The sequence below is a fragment of the Panthera onca genome, chromosome A2, assembly GCF_046562875.1.
Source record: "Panthera onca isolate mPanOnc1 chromosome A2, mPanOnc1 haplotype 2, whole genome shotgun sequence".
Lineage (NCBI taxonomy): Eukaryota > Metazoa > Chordata > Mammalia > Carnivora > Felidae > Panthera > Panthera onca.
Window position 1 is genome coordinate 6132688 of NC_138340.1, and position 17104 is coordinate 6149791.

At 61.6% G+C, this 17104-nt stretch overlaps 3 protein-coding genes across 8 annotated transcripts; 1 reads left to right on the forward strand and 2 right to left on the reverse strand.

Moving 5' to 3' along the window:
- Positions 1–1375: 1375 nt before the first annotated feature.
- STXBP2 (syntaxin binding protein 2) lies at positions 1376–9743 on the reverse strand. Of its 3 annotated transcripts, none has more exons than XM_060630101.2 (19): positions 9643–9743; positions 8361–8410; positions 8012–8093; positions 7429–7505; positions 7178–7256; positions 6992–7095; positions 6438–6586; positions 6164–6248; positions 5944–6074; positions 5749–5856; positions 5381–5438; positions 5177–5242; positions 4985–5065; positions 4511–4649; positions 3877–3986; positions 2861–2956; positions 2115–2200; positions 1843–2000; positions 1376–1518 (listed from the first exon to the last, which is right to left on the reverse strand). In XM_060630101.2, exons 1-19 carry the CDS (start codon positions 9677–9679, stop codon positions 1433–1435), a joined length of 1782 nt encoding a protein of 593 aa, XP_060486084.1. In that variant the 5' UTR covers positions 9680–9743; the 3' UTR covers positions 1376–1432. The 3 variants fall into 3 exon arrangements, with proteins under 3 accessions (XP_060486084.1, XP_060486085.1, XP_060486086.1); XM_060630102.2 differs by having other exon boundaries at positions 8012–8118; XM_060630103.2 differs by lacking the exon at positions 1843–2000.
- A 1152-nt stretch (positions 9744–10895) lies between these two features.
- PCP2 (Purkinje cell protein 2) lies at positions 10896–15349 on the forward strand. 4 transcript variants are annotated; one of them, XM_060630105.3, is made up of 6 exons: positions 10896–11955; positions 12877–12980; positions 13412–13434; positions 13508–13622; positions 13917–14041; positions 15222–15349. In XM_060630105.3, exons 1-6 carry the CDS (start codon positions 11897–11899, stop codon positions 15339–15341), a joined length of 546 nt encoding a protein of 181 aa, XP_060486088.1. In that variant the 5' UTR covers positions 10896–11896; the 3' UTR covers positions 15342–15349. The 4 variants fall into 4 exon arrangements, with proteins under 4 accessions (XP_060486088.1, XP_060486091.1, XP_060486089.1 ...); XM_060630108.3 differs by lacking the exon at positions 13412–13434 and having other exon boundaries at positions 10899–11955; positions 13559–13622; XM_060630106.3 differs by lacking the exon at positions 13412–13434 and having other exon boundaries at positions 10922–11955.
- Positions 15350–15405: 56 nt separating this feature from the next.
- PET100 (PET100 cytochrome c oxidase chaperone) lies at positions 15406–16999 on the reverse strand. Its single transcript, XM_060630109.2, has 4 exons — positions 16897–16999; positions 16061–16147; positions 15861–15893; positions 15406–15536 (listed from the first exon to the last, which is right to left on the reverse strand). The coding sequence occupies exons 1-4, from the start codon at positions 16921–16923 to the stop codon at positions 15453–15455; spliced, it is 231 nt and encodes a 76-aa protein (XP_060486092.1). The 5' UTR covers positions 16924–16999; the 3' UTR covers positions 15406–15452.
- Between the last annotated feature and the right edge of the window lie 105 nt (positions 17000–17104).

Sequence of the window (17104 nt, forward strand, 5' to 3'; positions counted from 1 at the left end):
TCCAGGTGCCCTCCCTCCCTCCCTTCCCTGACTCCTTTTTTTTGTGTGTGTGTTTACTTTTGAAAGTGTGAGTAGGGGAGGGGCGGGGGGGGGGGGGGCTGGACAGAGGATCCCAAGCGGGCTCCGCACTGACAGCAGAGAGCCCGATGCAGGGCTCAAACCCACGACCCGCGAGATCACAACCTGAGTCGAAGTCAGACACTGAACTGACTGAGCCACCCAGGTGCTCCTGACTCCTCCTTCCATTCTCAACTCAGACTTCCCCTTCCTCCAGGAAGCCCCTCTTGACTGCCCCCAGACTGGGTGGATTAGGGTATCCTCTGGGCTCCCACAGCCCCCTCTGCTTGCTGTCCACCTGGCTCTGCATCTGTGCCCCAGAGAGAACGGTCACCATGTGTCCTATTCACGCTGTGAGACCCGTTTCTCCTTTCGGCTGAGTGTTACGGGCTGAACTGTATCCGCCCAAACTTCATGTTGAAGTCCTAACCCCCAGAACCTCAGAATGTGACTGCATTTGGAGACAGAGTCTTTTACGGGATAATTAGGTTAAAATGAGGTCATTAGGGTGGGCCTTAATCCAATATGACTGGTGTCCTTATAAGAGATTAGGACACAGACAAGCAGGTGAATAACCATGTGAAGACACAGGGAGAAGATGACATCTAGGTGTCTACTTGTCAAGGTGCGAGGCCTCAGCCGCCACCTTGACCTCGGACTTCCAGCCTCCAGAACCGCGAGAGAATACATTTCTGGTGTTTAAGTCACCCAGAATGTGGTACTTGGGTATGGTGGCCCTGTCACACTCGTGTACCCTCTGAACACCCCGGGCGGGGGGAGGACGATGAGCAGAGTTCTAACTCTGGGGTGGGAAGCGGGCACGGTTTGCTGTGTGCCTGTCCTCCCACCGAAGACGACTCTGATCCCAGGAGCTGGAGAAGCCCCCAAGCCTTGTATGGCTCCAGGTCTCAGGAAGACAGTTCCCAGGAGGCGGGGGGTGGGGGGGCAGGATGCAGGGTCCGTTCTGCTTAATAACACTAAGAGTCCCATCAGAGCCGCCAAGATAACTCTAGTGACAGTGGAGGAACAGCAGCTGTCACACTGTTTTGCTATCAGCTTTCTGGCACCATCCCTTATCTCCTCTGCAAAGCTGCTGCCGTCACTGGCCCCGATTTTTGGATGCACGGAGAAGCCAGCGGGTCGGCCAAGGAGCCAGTGTTCAAACCGAGCCCAATCCTTAACCTTGGCCCCGGCTTAAGATGCCATCTGGCGGGATGAGTCCTGGGTCCTGGGTCCTGAGACACAGGTCAGGGAGGTGGGCCCACGGGAGGCTGGCCCAATACGGCTCCCTCGGAAAGAAGGCGAGGTGGGCACTGGCTGGCAGACAGAAGGGAGGATTTTATTTCTCTGGAAGGGGAGGGGGAGGGGGAGCGGGTCAGGGCAGGGCAATGTCCTCCAGCTTCTGGTCCAGCGTCTTGAGGTCATCCAGGAAGCGGGTTGGAGTGAGGATGTGTGACGAGCCTGGACAGTAAGGGAGGGTTGGGGTGGGGGGGAGGCAGTCTCAGGACCCCCAGCTGAGGTCCTTGGGAAAGCAGCCTCTGATTCTGAGGACACAGGGGTCCTTAGAAACACGGGGGTCTGGCCCGCAGGTGACCCCCTCCCTGGGAGGCCCAGCCCCGGCGCCAGCCCCCGGGGAAGCTCAGGATACAGGCAGATTCAAGCCCTGCGTGGGCTCCAGGCTTTGGGGACCCAGCTGAGAGTCCAGCTGTCAGCCCCCCCCGCCTTCCTCCAAGGCACCTAGGAGACCAGCCCCAGCACCCAGGGACCCCAGTCCCGGCTGCTCACCAATGAGCACCTCCCACTTGCCATCGGTGGCCCTGGTCACCTCATAGGCGGCCCTCATCTCTGACATGGCCACGCCGCCCATGACATAGATGATGAGCCGGGGCCCCGCCCGTGCCTCCAAACCGGCCTTGTTCTTGTGCCAGTGGCCGAAGCGGGCACTGTGCAGGGGGAGGAGGGCAGAGGTCAGTCTCCGGGCAGGAGACTCTCCGCCCGCCCTCACAACCCTCAGCTAACATGGGCGGGGGTGGGGGGGTGTCCCCTGGGGCCCTCACCTGACTGCAGCCTGGGAGCTGGAGGTGGGGGCGGGGTCGGACACAAAGGGCCACAGCTTTCTGTCCAGCCGGTCCTCCACGACATCCTGGGGGCCACAGAGGGAGCCTCAGGTGATGGGGCCTGGGGTCTGGAGCCCCCCTCCCCCGGGTTTGTTCAGGGGCCAAGATCCTGGCAGACAGGAGCCCCCATCTGTATCTCTAGCCTTTGGGGACCCAGAAGTCTGTATCTGCAGTTCCTTGGGGACCCAGGAGTCCAGGCTCCAGAGTCCATAGGGATGGGAGGGGGAGGCCTGCTGGGCCCCTGAGTGGGGAGAGGTACCAGGTTCCAGAGGAACAGCAGGCAGGAGGCAGGCCCCTTGGCCTGGTCCTTTTTGTTGTTGCTGTTTTGCACCCCCAGGATGGGCAGGGCCAGGTGGTGGGGAGGGTTAAGGGGGAGCAAGGGGACTTTTGGTGGGGGCAGCAGGGGAAGAGAATAGAGGGGGACACAGGAAGGAGCCAGCGGTTGGACAGGAAATGGGGCTCCCCCACGAGGTGCCCATCTGGTCCCAATTACTTGCATGTCAGCTTGGGACACTCCCCTGGCAGAGCAGATCGGATGCCAGAGGGATGCCCGTAATGAGGGATATTCCCTTAAGCCCTGAGGCTTAGCACCATGACATGAAGAGGACTGAGCCCCCACCTAGTCAAGGGCAGGACTTGGCGGGGGTAGGGGGGCACAGGGGGAGGTCAGGCCCCACCAGTGGTACCTCCATCACGTCCTTGATGACTGGGGTCCAGCGGGATAACTGATAGGTGGGCTCCAGGCGCTCCCTCCGTTCTAGCCGACTTGAGGTCCCAGAGCCCTACAGGTGGTGGTGGGATGGAGGGGGGAGTGGTGGGACAGTGGGAGGATGGGGGAGAAGGAGGCGGGTCACAGATGGGGCTGGGGCTCGTCTGGCTTGGGGGAAGGGCTGGAGAAAAAGATGGAGAAATGGAACAGAGGAGCAGAGAGACAGGGAAGAAAGAGAGAGAAGGAGAAAGGGGCAGGGAGAGGGAGAAAGAGGGAAGGAAAAGGGAGGGAGGGAGAGGAGAGAAAATGAGAGAGAGAGAGAGAGAGAGAGAGAGAGAGAGAGAAATACGGATGAAATGAGACCAAGCGATGGGGCAGAGAGAAAGACAAGGAGAGGAGGTGGGCATGAGAAAACGGGAGCCAGGAGGTGGGCACAGGGCGACAGACAGGGGCTGGGAGGGGGATGAGGGACAGGCGAGGGGGACACGAGAGCCTCCCCGGCAGTGGAGGCAGGGTCAGGGAGGTGGGGACACACAGGGCCAGAGGGAGACAGGAGCGGCTGGGCAGGCAGCTGGGTGCAGGAGGCTGCTGAGTGTGTGTTTTGGGTGGGAGGTCGTCCAAGACCTCCAAGAGACCGGGGTCGACCGTGTGCCCTGATCCCAATGCTCGAGACCCTGCTGTCTGCCCACCAGGGCCTCAGGCCACACACCCCACCCCACACCATGACCGGGGCCAAGGTTCTGACTACACCTCGCTGCCCTGCTTATCATGCGACCCAAGACTGATGACAGCTGTGGGGCCCGCCGGTCCCAGACCTGATCCTGCAAAGACCTCTCTGTCCTCCAAGAGCCACACCAAACCCTGTGCCCTGGCCCCGATGATGTGCCCTCCGCCCCCCGGGACCCAGGTTCTGACTCTCACGGGCACCCCCCCTCCCCATACCCACATTTGCTTCCTGCCCGGTCTCTGACCCACAGCCTGCTCCCGGCATACCCCGGGGTTGGTGACCGTGCCCCCCAGCAGCTCTAGGTTCCGGATGAGGCTGCTGTGTGCCTGCACGTTGGCATGCTGGATCAGCTTGGCCAGATTCTCCTCACTCACACCTGGCGGAAGAGGACGGGGGAGGGAGGGGCTCCTGTAGATGGGATTCTCACGAGGGGGGCCGGCTTGGGGAGGGCGGGGGAGACAGAAGGTGGCCATGGGGCTCCTGGGTGGTGGCGGAAGGAGGTCCCCAGACTGTGATGGGGGCATCCTGCATTTGGGGTGGGGTGGGGGGTGGTCCTCAGGACCGAGGGAGCCACTGGGGCAGGTGCTAGGAGGATCCCAGAATTCTGGATGGAGATCCCAGAGAGGACAGATGGGGGAACCTCTGGAATTAGTTGAGGGGGCTAAGTTCGGAGGAGTCATAGATGTGGGGGTTCCTGTGTCAGTGGAGCCCTCGTGTCGATCAAAGTTCCCCTAGGTTAACGGAGGGGGGTTCCCAGGGTCGAGAGGGGTATCTGCGGGGTCCAGTGTGCTTGGGGAGTGGAGGCGGCCCAAGGTCAAGGAAATTATGGGGTAGAGACAATCCCAGGATCATTACAGACCCCAGTGGACGGGGGTGTCCAGGGGCCCTCCCCCAGCCCACCGTTCCGCAGAAGGATGTAGAGCAACAGGGCCCGGATCTTGTCATAGGCTGGCACCGCCGCGTCCAGCAGCACGGGCACGATCAGCTTCATGGCGTCCTTGATCTTCTCACCCTCTGCATCTGAGCCCATGGCCAAGTCCTGCGGGCCGGGGGCGGGGCCAGGGCTGGGACACCCGCAGGGTTCTCGGCAGCACCCTGGGGACCCGCTTCATCCTACTACCGGGTCTCCGAAGATTTCATCCCTGTCCATCAACAGGTCCCGCCCCTCACAAGGCCCCACCTCTCCACAGGCCCCAACCCCGGGTCCTACCTCTCTATGCACCTGCCCACACCCATGTGCCAGGCCGGCCTCTGCACGGGATCCACCCCTCTCGCAGGCCACACCCCTACAAGGCTCCTCCCCTGCAGACCCGGCCCCCTCACGACAGGCCCGCCTCCCCGAGGCCCCGCCCCCTGCCCCAGGCCCACGCCCACCTGCTCCACAGCGCACAGCTTCTCCACCGAACCCTTGAAGTGCTTCATGCAGTCGTCGGCCAAATGCAGGTGCGTAGAATACTGCGGGGTGGAGGGTGGGGATGTGGGAGTTGGGGGTAACAGGCACTGAGACCCAGCCAGGAGTCTGGCGGCAGAGGGGGAGGGGCCAGGTTCTCCCGCCCCCGCGCTCACCTTGTTCAGCTCCTTCTGGTATTGAGGCATCTTTTTCAGGATGTGGGACAGGTCTTTGATGTTGGCCTGGGGACAGGGAGGCCGTGAGGCCCCGCCCTGCCCACCCCAGATCCCACTCCAGACCCCGCAAACAGATTGGGGCCCCGCCCCTCTCTGTGGGGGCAGGGCACCGTCCTGCCCATCCCGACGCAGGCCTGCCCCTACCTTGTCGGTGGTCAGCCTCTTGCTCTCACAGAACGTCTTCAGGAGCTCCGTGACCCTCCTGGCGGTGACAGCGGGCAGGGATGAGGTTGAGGGCTGGTGCCAAGGCTGTGGTTTGACGGCAGTTTGGGGGGGGGGGTCACACAGCCCGGGGGGATGGGAGCCAAGGGACACGCGTCCCTGTACCAGGCCATGTGCCAGCCCACGTTGAGGAGCCCGGTTGAGAGCAGTGGCTCGTAGTGGGGGGGCTCACCCAGAGCCAAAGGCCACGCACCTGGCCCACGACGGGGAGGAGGGGACGGGAGTGGGGACATGGGCGGGGAGCACAGGACAGAGCGGCCGCACCCTCGGCGCCCGCCGCGTGCACGCACTTGGACACGTCGGCGATGTGCATGTGCCGAAGCTCTACCCACAGGTCATCGTCCTCGTCCAGCAGCACGGCTTTCTCGCGGGCCTCACTCAGCCCTGTGGTCTCGTACCTGCGGGACACAGAGGGTCAGGGCGGCTCGCTGAGGGCCAGGGACCCAGGTGGTGATGGGCAGACGGTGTTTCTGGGGTCCGCCCACCTGTACGTGTCCTGTTGGATGTCCAGCAGGTCATAGGCCATGGCCTGGAACGTCAGCTCATGCAGCAGAGGGGACACAGGGTCCGCCGCCCGGTCCACGATTAGTAGCTGTGAGCGGGTTTTTTCAGGGCCCTGGGAAGGGGGTTTGGCAGGGATGAGGACACTGACCCCGTCGCCCTTGGCTGGGGCTTCACCCCCACCTCCCCAGCACGCCCTCTCACCTCGCCCAGACTGGGAGTGTCCGCCTTGAAGGCATTCAGCTTGGCCAGGATGGCGTGGGCCAGCTGAGCTGTGTCCTCTGGGCCCCTGGGGGTGGGGTGGGCAGACAAGGGGGCTTAGGCTTGGGGAGGGCGGGGCACATGCTGGAGGTCAAGGATGGGATTAGGGATGGGAGTCGGGTGAGGGTGAGGACCGGGACGGGGGTCGAAAGTGAGGTTCAAGGCTGCATGCGGGATGGGGTCAGGGCCGGGGGTGGCCTTGGGCTGGGGTCCCCACTTGCGGTAGCGGATGGCCGGGTACTCCTGCAGCGTGGCGCACAGTGTGGCGATCTGCTGGGCCAGGGCCTCGATCTGCCGCGCCCGCTCCCCCGCGCGGAAGGGGCAGTAGAGGTTGTAGGTGCTGTGGGGGGCGTCCAGGGAGAACACCTGCGAGGGCACAGGTGCCAGGGCCGCCGCTGTGGGCACACACCTGGCCAGCTTGCAGCCTCCAGCACCTGCCGCCCCCTGCGGCTTCCCTGCTCTCCCTGCTCTGCTCTGCTCTGCCCTGGTGGGGGTGGGGGGGGGGCAGGGGACAGGCCCGGGGCAGCTTCCAACTAAAGCCAGCAGGAGGCGGAGACATACCCAGCCCCCTCCCCCATGGGCAGGACCTCTCGGAGGTGTGCTCTATGCTGCCCCTTGGCAGCCCATGGTGGTAGGAACTCAGTTGGTTTCCTTTGTGACCTGATGTCCCCTTTCCTTGTTTCAGGGTCCGTTTCTGAGGGAACCCAGGATGTTTGATCAAGGACTACCCCCCTCCCCACACCCCCAGCCCTGGACTAGCTTGGGCTGTACCTGGGCCTCGTAGGGGAGGAAGGCCAGGTCGATCTCCTTCAGTGTCTTCACCACCTTTGCTAGGCGGGAGCGGCCCAGCTCACTGAACAGGGGCTCCGGGCAGGCTGGGGTGAGCGAGCGGGGGCATCAGGCCAGAGCGGCCTCTACGCCCTGACACCCCCCCGGCCCCCAGCCCGCGGCACTCACTGTCAGTGAAGAAGACGTGTGCTGCTTTGTAGGTGAAGGTCGGGGTTCCCCGGAAGTCTGCTATCAGGGCCTGCACTGACTGGGGAAGGCAGGACATTGTCCAAGCCTGGCCCTGCCCCCCCTCCGGACCCCTGCCCCGGCCCCCCAGCCACTGCCTGTCCCCCAACACATGCGCACACACGCACAGAGGCATGTGTACACACACACACACACACACACACACACACACACACACTAGCTCGCATAGGCACCTTCTCTGTGGGGCTGAGCAAATAAATGGCCTCCAAACTGGGGACGGGTTCTCGCCGTTTGTTAATGTCTTCGACAACTAGTAGAACAGAGAAAGGGACATTGGCATTGGGGCCAGGGTTCACGGAGCGTCTTGGACTCGGGAGAGTTGGACACATGGGCAAGAGGGCTGGATGCTAGGGCAGGGGATGCTGTACTCCCTCGGGCACCTAAAGGGGAGGTACCTGCCCGTGGGTCACACAGCTAAGAGTTACTGGGCAGGGTTCTGCACGTCTCAGGTCACGGCCAGGCTCCCAGGGATCCCCCACAGAAAGTTACACGCACCGAGAGGCTCACACTGAGTTCACCCTGGGGTCCTACACGGGGTTCCACACACAGGGGGTGCAGAGTCAGGGAGGCTGACCCCTTAGGAGTCGCAGCTGGGGAGTCCTGCACTGGAGGTCCGCCTGCCACAGGCTCCCACACCGAGGAGGGGGAAGGGCTGTCTATGCAGGGTGCTGCACACTTGGGAGTTCTGAACAATTTTAGGGGATCCAATACTTTAGGTCCCATCTGGGCAGCATTGGGGTGGGGGTGTCCACTCACTAGTAATGCCCTCAGCCAGGATGTCTGACATCTTGCAGCAAGAAGACAGGATACGCATGCTCGGGTGGTCCATGATGAGTACCTGTCCGGACGGATGGACAGACGGACTGATGGACAGAGGAGCGGGCAGGAGAGGCTGCGGTGGGGCTGGGGTAGTGTGAGCAGGGCCGGCGGCTACACGAGCTGGCTGGATGGGAGGACCCAGGACCCCCCACCCAACCCCACCCTGTCCCAGACCCTCCCCCCACCCCCACCCCAGGGACCAGCAGCCTCCTCCCGGAGTTCTTGTGGGTCCCACAGTCAGGGCCCCCCACAGAGGCCTGGACAAGGCATTCTGCCAACCCCGCACCTTCCACTCGCCATCCTTTTTGACACTCCGGATGACTCCGCTCAGAATTTCTGCAGGGGAAGTAGGGTGGGCTCAGGATGCTGGGTTCTCTGGCCCCGACAAGCCCCCGAGCCTTCTGGGCGTCGGGGCTGGGCCTCCACCTCCACTCCTGTTTACTTCTGTCCTCAGTCTTGTGAGGTCACCCCTGGTGTCACCCCCGGTTGACAGGCAGGGAAACACGTTGAGAGAACAAGTGACTAGTCTAAGCACCCGCAGCCCCAAGTGGCTAAGTGGCCACTCGATAAATACCTGTCAGATGAACAAATAACTGAGAAGCCAGCGCTCACATACGGTCCACCTCCCTCCAGAGCCGGGATCTCGCCTCCCCATCGACAACCTCGCGTTCTCTGGGTGGGGACGTTGCAGCCAGACCCCCGCCCCACCTCCATCGGTTTCCCTGAAAAACCCCTGGCTCCCTGCTCTGAGATGGGCCTAGCTGCGGTCACCCCATCGCCCGACCTCCAGCCTCAGTTCCCTCATCTGTAAAATGGAACCAATGGTTTCCCCTCTCCGCATTACCCCTGTGCAGAAGGCTCCGATTGTTGCTTGGGGTGCTGGGGTTTGAGCCACAGTCGGCCCTGCCTAGCGGGGGGAGGAGGGAGAAGGGACAGGGCAGCCCCGCCTGCCCACAGGGTCACGTCCACTGTTATCAGGACCGACAGGGCGGAAGGAGCAGGAAGGAGGTGCTGAGGCAGGAACTACCCGAGGTGGGGGAGGGGACGACCTCCACCCCTCTCCCAAGATCCCAGACCCACGCGGCCCAGTCGCCCGAGTCCCCACGCCGCATGAGGATCGTGGGGGACCCGGGGTCCCTCACCCCTGGGCCTGGGCATCGGCCTGACCACGTCCCCTGAGCTCTCACACCACCTGGGGTCGTCGACCAGCGCACCCAGCCCGGCCCGTCCAAGAGTCCAGCCCCCCGGACTTTGCCAGGCTCAGAGACGCGGCAGTCTGGGCGTCCAGTTGTGCCCTCTCCCTGCCGGCACCCTAGGGGGTCCAGGAGTGCGAGCCCTGGTGCCTGTCTACGGCCACCCCTAGCCCGGTCCCCTTGAGCCCCCGGAATCCAGCCTCCCAACTTTGTTCCGCTCCGGCACCGGAGAGCGGAGACGCCCCGCAGGACCAAGGTCCCGCCCGCCCCCTCGAGGATCAGGTGCTCGACGCCCAGCCCGGCCGCCGGGTCCCCGCCGCCCGAGTCCCAGGGTTCGTGCGCCCCTGGCCCCAGCCCCCCGGGAGACGCACTCACTTTCCCCCACCACCGCCTTCAGCCCCGAGGGCGCCATCTTCCCCCAGGGGCGCCACGGCCGCTTCCGGGTCTGTCCCAAGGTGGGGGCGTGGCCCCGCGCGTCACCCACGTGGACCCCGCCCTGCTGGGCCGGCCCCGCCCCCCCTCGGTCCTCGGGGAGGAAGGTGTGTACCTCGCCGAGCCGGTAGGTGTGTCCCCCGCAGACGCGTGTGAAGTCCCTCGAGGGGCACACCCCGACGACGCTCACCGACGTGAGCTCAGACGCACCTTCCCTGCTCGTGTGCGGCGAGAGCGCGGGATCGCCGGGGAGCAACGCTTTAATCCTCCCCAGACACAGCCACCACCCTGCCAGAAGTTTCTCCGTGGTTGACGGATGCTGTGTGTCCAGCCGGCGCCGCGGGGGCCATACGCCTGTGACCCACTTGCCTTCCGTCCCCCAGAGTGCAGCAGCCGGCTGGACAGCATTTGATAAAGTCAGGAGGAGGCCTGGAGGGAGGCTTGAGGCTAAGCCAGCACCTACTGTGTGCCAAGGGCCCGTGCCAGAGTCTCACCCAGTCCCCTCAGAAACCCTGACGGGGGGGGGGGGGGGAGTGCGGTATAGACGGTGAAGCTGCGGCTCAGCAGGGCCCTTACCCAAGGCCACGTGACGAACAGGCCCGCTGGGATCTGAACCCCAGGACTCTGTCCCAGGAGGACTGCCTGTCACATAGCCTGGCCCTCACCAGGGGCACTCACACCCTCATAGGCTGCTCGTCGCATTCATCGGCTGATGACTTCGTGGGTTTGGAGGCACGCTCAACCCCTTGCATGCTGACACACACACACGCGATTCACATGTGACCTGAAATTTCGCGGCCTGCTCCGCTGTGCGCCAGCAAAGGGCGGCCACCTTGTCACACTGAGGGCACAGGCAGCAGCACCCGTGCAAAAGAGGTCCCGGGCGTCAAGCGTGATGCACGTGTGTGAACGCAGAGTCCAGAACTCGGTCCTTCATTTGGCCGTGTTTCTCGAGGCTTGGTCTGGCGCCTGGCCCTTTGCCACTTACACGGGAAAGGTGGCAGTGAATGACTCTCGGGTCTGCCAGGTGGCGCTTAAAGTTGAATGGAAGGGCGAGAGAAAATAACTCTCCACCAGAGGGGTACCCTGACAGTGTGGCCTTTAGATTTAACCTGAACGACATCACGAAGCAGCTCTGCAGCGGTCCAGGCAGAGAGAAGCAGGGGGTGTGTCTCGAGGGGCAGAGGGAGGGAGGTGAGCTTGGAGGGACTGCAGAGGGCTCGACTTGTCACTTGTCGTGGGACAAGATAGGACTAAGCCAGTCCGATTTGCCTGGGATTGAGAGGTTCCCCGGACACAGGACTTCCACCCCTAAAACTGGGACAGTCTCAGGCAAACCGGGATGGCTGGTTACTCTACGTGGGGCTTTGGGGCTTTCTTCCATTTTTTCCTCCCTCTGTTCCTCCCTTCTCTGTTCTCTTTTTCTTTCCTTCAAAGCTTTATTGAGCGATCATTCACCTACCACACACGTCACTCACTGAGACCGGACAATTCAATGCCTTGTAGCAGACGCAGAGATGCGCACCCACCCCCGATTTTGGAACATTCCATTACTCGGAGGTGTTTGAGTTGTCTCCTGAGGACAATGGAGGCCAAGGTTGAGTTCTGAGCAGGGGAAGGAGGGCGCCCCTGCAGCTCCGGAGGGGAAGGATGGATTGCAGGGGCAAAGGGAGTTGTTGGGAGACCGGGAGACCCCCCACCCCAGCCTCTCAGCCTGTCCCCTGGGGGTGAAAGTCTGTAGGGCCTACCACCCCCTGCTATACACTGTGAGAGTGACCAGGGTGCTCGGCTGTTTATGGGCTGCATGACATCCTGTCCACCCTCCGCCACCAAAAAAGGTTGAAGCCCTAACCTCTAGTTCCTCAGATTGTGACCTTATTTGGAAATGGAGTCGTTGCGCATGCAATTAGTTAAGAGGAGGCCACACTGCAGTAGGGGTGGGCCTTTATGCAATGTGACTGGTGTCCTGTCTTATGACGGCCTTGTGCAGACAAGGACACAGAGGAATGTCGTGTGATGACAGAGGCAGACTTTGAAGTCCTGCAGCTCCCAGCCTGGGAACACCAAGGGCTGCCTGCGACCACCAGAACCCGGGGAGAGGAAAGGAAGGACACACACACACACACACACACACACACACACACACACAGGTTTCAGAGCATGGTGCTGCCACACCTCAACTTCAGGCTGTACAACAATGTCTGTTGCTCTCGGCCATCCAGTTTGTGACTTTGTCAAGGCAGCTCCAGGAGACCAGTACATCCGCGGAGGAGCAGGGCATCCTGTTGGCATCGAGGACTTGGGGCTGTGGAGGCGGTGTAGACGTGGGCCCTGGGTGGGGGGGTCGCTGCCTGGGGAGGAGGACCAAGCTTCGCGCTTAGGGAGGCGTGGGGACGGTGTGGCCCATTTATTCCAAGAAGAAATCTTAACTGGTTTCCAGAAAGACATCTTGGGGAGGGGATGGGATGCCAGTGATACCCTCCCAGTGGCATCCTCTCCCAGGGCACTGAAAGAAAGCCATAGCTGCTTGGGGGAGGGGGCAGGGACTTTCCTCCTTGCCTCCGGTCCCCAGGCACTGAGATGACAGATCACAGGAGACAGCTCAACCTGACACTGGCGACAGGACAGGAAATCCCAGACCTTCTCGTCTCAGGGCCTGTGGTGGGCAGTCGGACACAGGGCCAGTGACCAGGAGGCGTGGCCTGGAGACACAGAAGGAGCCAGTCTGCCTGGCGGCACCTCAGTGGTCCTGGGGTCCAGCTTCTTCCCCCAGCACCTGCAGATGACAACTGCCCCTCCAGCAGGCTGATGCCATCCTGCACTGCTTCCCACTGGGGGGCTCCACATCCTGCCCGAGCCGCCCTGGTGGCCCGTGCTCTCCCGATGGGGCCAGCTAGCCCCCGCTCCCCACCATGGGGACGCTGCTCTGGCTTGCTGTTGAGCCCCACCTGAGAGTCCCTGCGGCCCAGTGAATCCTGCTGGGCGAGGTCCAAACCCGGGTCCCCCTGCCTCCTACCCCCACAGCAGCACCGGCATCCTTTTGCAAAAACAATGATCTGGATCATCTTTATGGGGCTTAAGCCTGGGTGGGAGCAGATGGGGCGTGAGCTGGGGATTTGGGGCTGGGTATCCGCTCTCCCCACGTCACAATCTTTTAAAAAGCCTTCTCTGGCACAGGGCCGGGTTAGAGGCCAGCAGAGAGGGAAACCCAGGGGAGGGGAGCGGGGACCGTGATGGACCAGGAAGAGAAGGTGGACGGGAGCTCGGGCCCCTGCGTCAAGGTAAGCACACCCCCACACACCCCCAACTCAAGGGCCTGTGAATGACAAGACTAATTAGTTTGTAGGGCACCTAATTAGCAGGCAGGTCTCCTGAGACCCCTGACCCAGTTGCCACGGTCCGAGGAAGTGCTGGTGGGCACGAAGGTCCACGTGCCTAGTTCAGCCCCAGGGCAGGGGTCGGAGCTCTCAGTGCCGACCCCTGTGAGGTGGGAGATGCAGATTTGGGGGCAGCCCCTCGTATGTTTCCCTGGCCCACGTCCCAGCCCCCAGGCTCCCCTGCCGTCAGGCCCCAATTTAGGACGTCAGGATGCTGGCACCCGCAGCCTCTCCCTTGAGGCGGCACCACGTGAAGTGGCCCCGCTGGCCGGGCCCCTGGGGCGGGGGCCGGGCTCGGGAAGGAGGCTCAGGTCTCATTCTGAGCAGCTCTGCAGAGCAGCACGTCGGCAGGACCATGGTGAGAGCCGGGGAGGGGAGGGGAGGGGTTCCCAGCTGAGAGGCCAGCTGGACTGAGCGTGTCTGTCCCCCAGGCTGGCTCTCCAGACCAGGAGGGCTTCTTCAACCTGCTGACCCACGTGCAGGGCGACCGGATGGAGGAGCAGCGGTGCTCACTGCAGGCGGGGCCGGGCCCGGCCTCCGAGAGCCGTGAGAGCTGGCAGGGGGTGCATGGGAGCGGTGTGATGTCTGGGGGGGCAGGAACGGGGCAGGCCGTAGGAGTACGGGGAAGTGGCCATCCAGGGGGCCCGTGGGCAAGAATCTGCAACAGCACCTGGGAACCCAGGGCAAGGGACGGGGCGGTGGGGGGGGGGGGGGGGAGAGACGAGCGTGTTTCCTAGAGAGCACGAGTGGGGGTGAAGAGGCAGGTTGGGGGCTTCAGCTGGGCCGCATCCCCTGCAGTCTGTGCATATGTTCATCCCCACATGCCTCTGCTTAACACAGAGAGTGGCCCTGCACCCGAGATGGACAGTCTCATGGACATGCTGGCCAGTACCCAGGGCCGCCGTATGGATGACCAGCGTGTAACAGTCAGCACCCTGCCTGGCTTCCAGCCCATAGGACCCAAGGTAGGTGACCTCCTGCTGGGGCTGAGCCGAGACCCTGCCTCCCACCTCCCAGCCAGGAGGAAATGGGGCCTCACCCTCACCTACCCATGACTTGCCCCCTAGGGATGAGTGCCTGGTAAGAGTGCCACCCTGTGTCCCTGCCAGTCACAGGACCCTGGTCAATCCAATACCCAGCTTCAGGTGGGATGACAAAGGCTCTCCCCGATGGGGCTGGGAGGGGCCCAAGGTCAGGCCGGGGGCACGTTAATGTCAGAGCCATGGCTGGAACTCGTGACTCCTGCCTCCATGTCTCAGGGTGTCCGAGAGGACAATGAACAGCCCCCCTCCCTGGGGAAGTTCCCTCCAAGGAAGAGGGCACAGGCGCTCATACCAAGGACACACGCATCCATACACTCCTGTGTGTCTATGACACACAAAATCACAGTAGCCTGGGTTCCGATCAAAACCCCAAAAACCATCCTAAGTGTTGAGTAACTAAGGTGCCCAGAGGCTGGGAGATGGGGGTGCCTGGGTGGTTCAGTCGTTTAAGTCCTCGACTCACTATTTTTTTTTAATGTTTATTTATTTTGGAGAGAGACAGAACACGAGCGGGGGAGGGGCAGAGAGAGAGACACAGAATCCCAAGCAGGCTCCAGACTCTGAGCTGTTGGCACAGAGCCCGGTGTGGAGCTGTGACTCACGAACTGGGAGATGACCCGAGCCAAGGTCGGATGCTTAGCCGGTCATTTCCCTCTCTCTTGGGATCCCCCCTTTTCAGAGCCTCCATAAGCCCCCGACTCTTGACTTCAGCTCAGGTCATGATCTCACAGTGATGAGATGGAGCCCATTGGGCTCTGCGCTGGGCGTGGGAGCCTGATTAAGATTCTCCCTCTCCCTCTGCCCCCCCTTCGCTGGCATGCACACATGTACACTTTTTTTAAAGGTTAAAAAACGGGGCGCCTAGGCAGCTCAGTCGGTTAGGCATCTGACTCTTGATTTTGGCTCCGGTCATCATCTTGCGGTTCATGGGTTTGTGCCCCGAATCGGCCTCTGCGCAGACAGTGTGGAACCTGCTTGGGATTCTCTCTCTCCCTGACCCCTCTTCTCTGCCCTCCCCAACTTGCACTGTCTGTCTTTCCTGTAACATAAGTAAGTAAACTTGAAAAGTTCCTCCCTCTCGCTGAGCCCTCTTCATCCGCAGGACGGAATGCAGAAACGAGCCGGGACGCTCAGCCCCCAACCCCTCCTCACCCCTCAAGACCCGACTGCTCTCAGCTTCCGTCGGAACAGCAGCCCCCAGCCCCAGACCCAAGCCCCCTGAGGGCCTGACACGTCCTGGGCCCTACTTGGCCCCTAAAAGCAGACAATAAAACACTTCCACGAGAAACAAGGAACCGCGTGTGTGTTATTTCGTGGGTGGAGGGGCTAGGACTCAGGAGCTCTGCTGGGCGGCACGAAGGAGTTTCTCCTCCCGCTGCTTCCGTATCCTCTCTTTGAATTCTTCTAGCTCTCGGCGCTGGGGGTGGAACGGGAAGGAAGGGTGAAGAGGGCACACACCTCAGGGGCCTGGACCCTGATCCCACCACCCAGCCTGCCCCCTACTCCCCTAGGCCACAGCTTCAGAGTTCATCATCTACACTGGAAGCCCTGTGCCAACTACAACCAGGGTCTAAGTGGGATCGGTTTCATCCAGGAAGAGGGCACTAAGGAAACCATACGCCCCTCTGCTCTCAATTCTCCTTCTTCATGACTGGGGGTAAAATTTTCACTCAAACCCATTATGGTCACAGGGACCCAGGCACCCCCATCCCTTCAGGAGGCAGAAGAGTATGTTACTTACCTGGTCCTCCTTCTCAGGTGGCCACAGCTCCCTCTGTGGGGACAAAGTAACAGCTGGAAGCAGGAGCCAGGAGCTTCCGGAGACCCCCCACCCAGGGCAGGGTCGGTTCGTAGAAGGCAAACATGGCTCCCCAGCAGGTTGGTGCCCCACGCTCTCCCCACCCCCTGGAATGAGCCGTGAATATTCTCCTCCATGCCCACCTTGCGCTGTATGACATAATCCTCAAACCACTCGGCCTGATTGGCAATCCAGAACATAGCCACAGGGAAGGTGAGGTAGAGTGTCATCTAGAAGGGCAGGGGGTAAATGAACAGAGCCAGGGATTAAACCCCTTCCGCAGTGTGCACAGGCTGCTCAGAGCCTGGAGGACCATCCTCCCGCAGAGCCAGGAGTGCCTCCTCAGGACCCCCAAGGACCCCAGAACTCCCACCAAGGGTACAGAAGCCTCACACCTAAAAGCCTAGGCCCCTATTAATAATAATAATAATAATAATAATAATGATAATAATAATAATAATTTAAGGGACCTCAAAGCCCCCTCTGAGTCTGGGAGACTCCTTCTCAGAGAAAGACACATACACGCACACGCACCCGACTCAGAATACAAAAGCTCGTACTACAATCAAAAGCATCTGCCCGAGGCCTCATTACCCACCCGTTCGTCGGATCTCTGAAACACCTCCAAACCCAGGAGGCCTCACTATTTACATTTGATCTATTTCTCTAAACATAGGCGTCTCCCTATCAGAAACACACATGCCACCCAGAGCCCCATGAGCTTCCCAAGTGTCTGGAGCCTTCCTTCTTGGAACCTCTTCCTCAGATCACTCCTCTCAGAGGTCCTTCCTCCCACCAACCCTCCCAGAGCCCCCTAACCCGGCGCCCCCTCCTTTAGGCTTCCGACCCTAAAGACCCCTCTCAAAACTCAGAAGCTGTCTCCTCAGATTTCCCTCTCTCTTGGAATCCCCGCTTTTCAGAGCCTCCTCGTCAGATCCGGGAAGAACCCAGCCGCCCATCCGCTCCAAAGATCACTGACCCGAAACACCTCCAGCTTCACCCCCATCTCGCTTCTCCTAGGCTACAAAGCCGCTTCCGCCCAAGGTCAACCCTCCAGCAAGACAGCAGCTCATTGGGCGTTCGCGGGCTCCACTACTGAAGCTGATTGGTCGAGGAGTTTTCAAGATGACGTCATCTTCGGGAGCCTCTTCTCTGCTTCCGGTCCCTGGAGCCGTCCACGCGAAAGT

Excerpts from the sequence above, each read along its gene's own strand:
- STXBP2 (XM_060630101.2), bottom strand. The coding sequence starts at position 9,679 with ATGGCGCCCTCGGGGCTGAAGGCGGTGGTGGGGGAAA. Across the intron at positions 5,066-5,176 it reads ACCAGAAGGAGCTGAACAAG|TATTCTACGCACCTGCATTT; the intron begins GTGAGCGCGGGG and ends TCCACCCCGCAG. Across the intron at positions 2,201-2,860 it reads TCATCAAGGACGTGATGGAG|GATGTCGTGGAGGACCGGCT; the intron begins GTACCACTGGTG and ends TGTGGCCCCCAG.
- PET100 (XM_060630109.2), bottom strand. The coding sequence starts at position 16,923 with ATGGGGGTGAAGCTGGAGGTGTTTCGG. Across the intron at positions 16,148-16,896 it reads TGAAGCTGGAGGTGTTTCGG|ATGACACTCTACCTCACCTT; the intron begins GTCAGTGATCTT and ends CTGCCCTTCTAG. Across the intron at positions 15,894-16,060 it reads ATTATGTCATACAGCGCAAG|AGGGAGCTGTGGCCACCTGA; the intron begins GTGGGCATGGAG and ends TTGTCCCCACAG.
- PCP2 (XM_060630105.3), top strand. The coding sequence starts at position 11,897 with ATGTCTGTTGCTCTCGGCCATCCAGTTTGTGACTTTGTCAAGGCAGCT. Across the intron at positions 11,956-12,876 it reads AAGGCAGCTCCAGGAGACCA|GGCCGGGTTAGAGGCCAGCA; the intron begins GTACATCCGCGG and ends TCTCTGGCACAG. Across the intron at positions 12,981-13,411 it reads GCTCGGGCCCCTGCGTCAAG|AGCAGCACGTCGGCAGGACC; the intron begins GTAAGCACACCC and ends GCAGCTCTGCAG.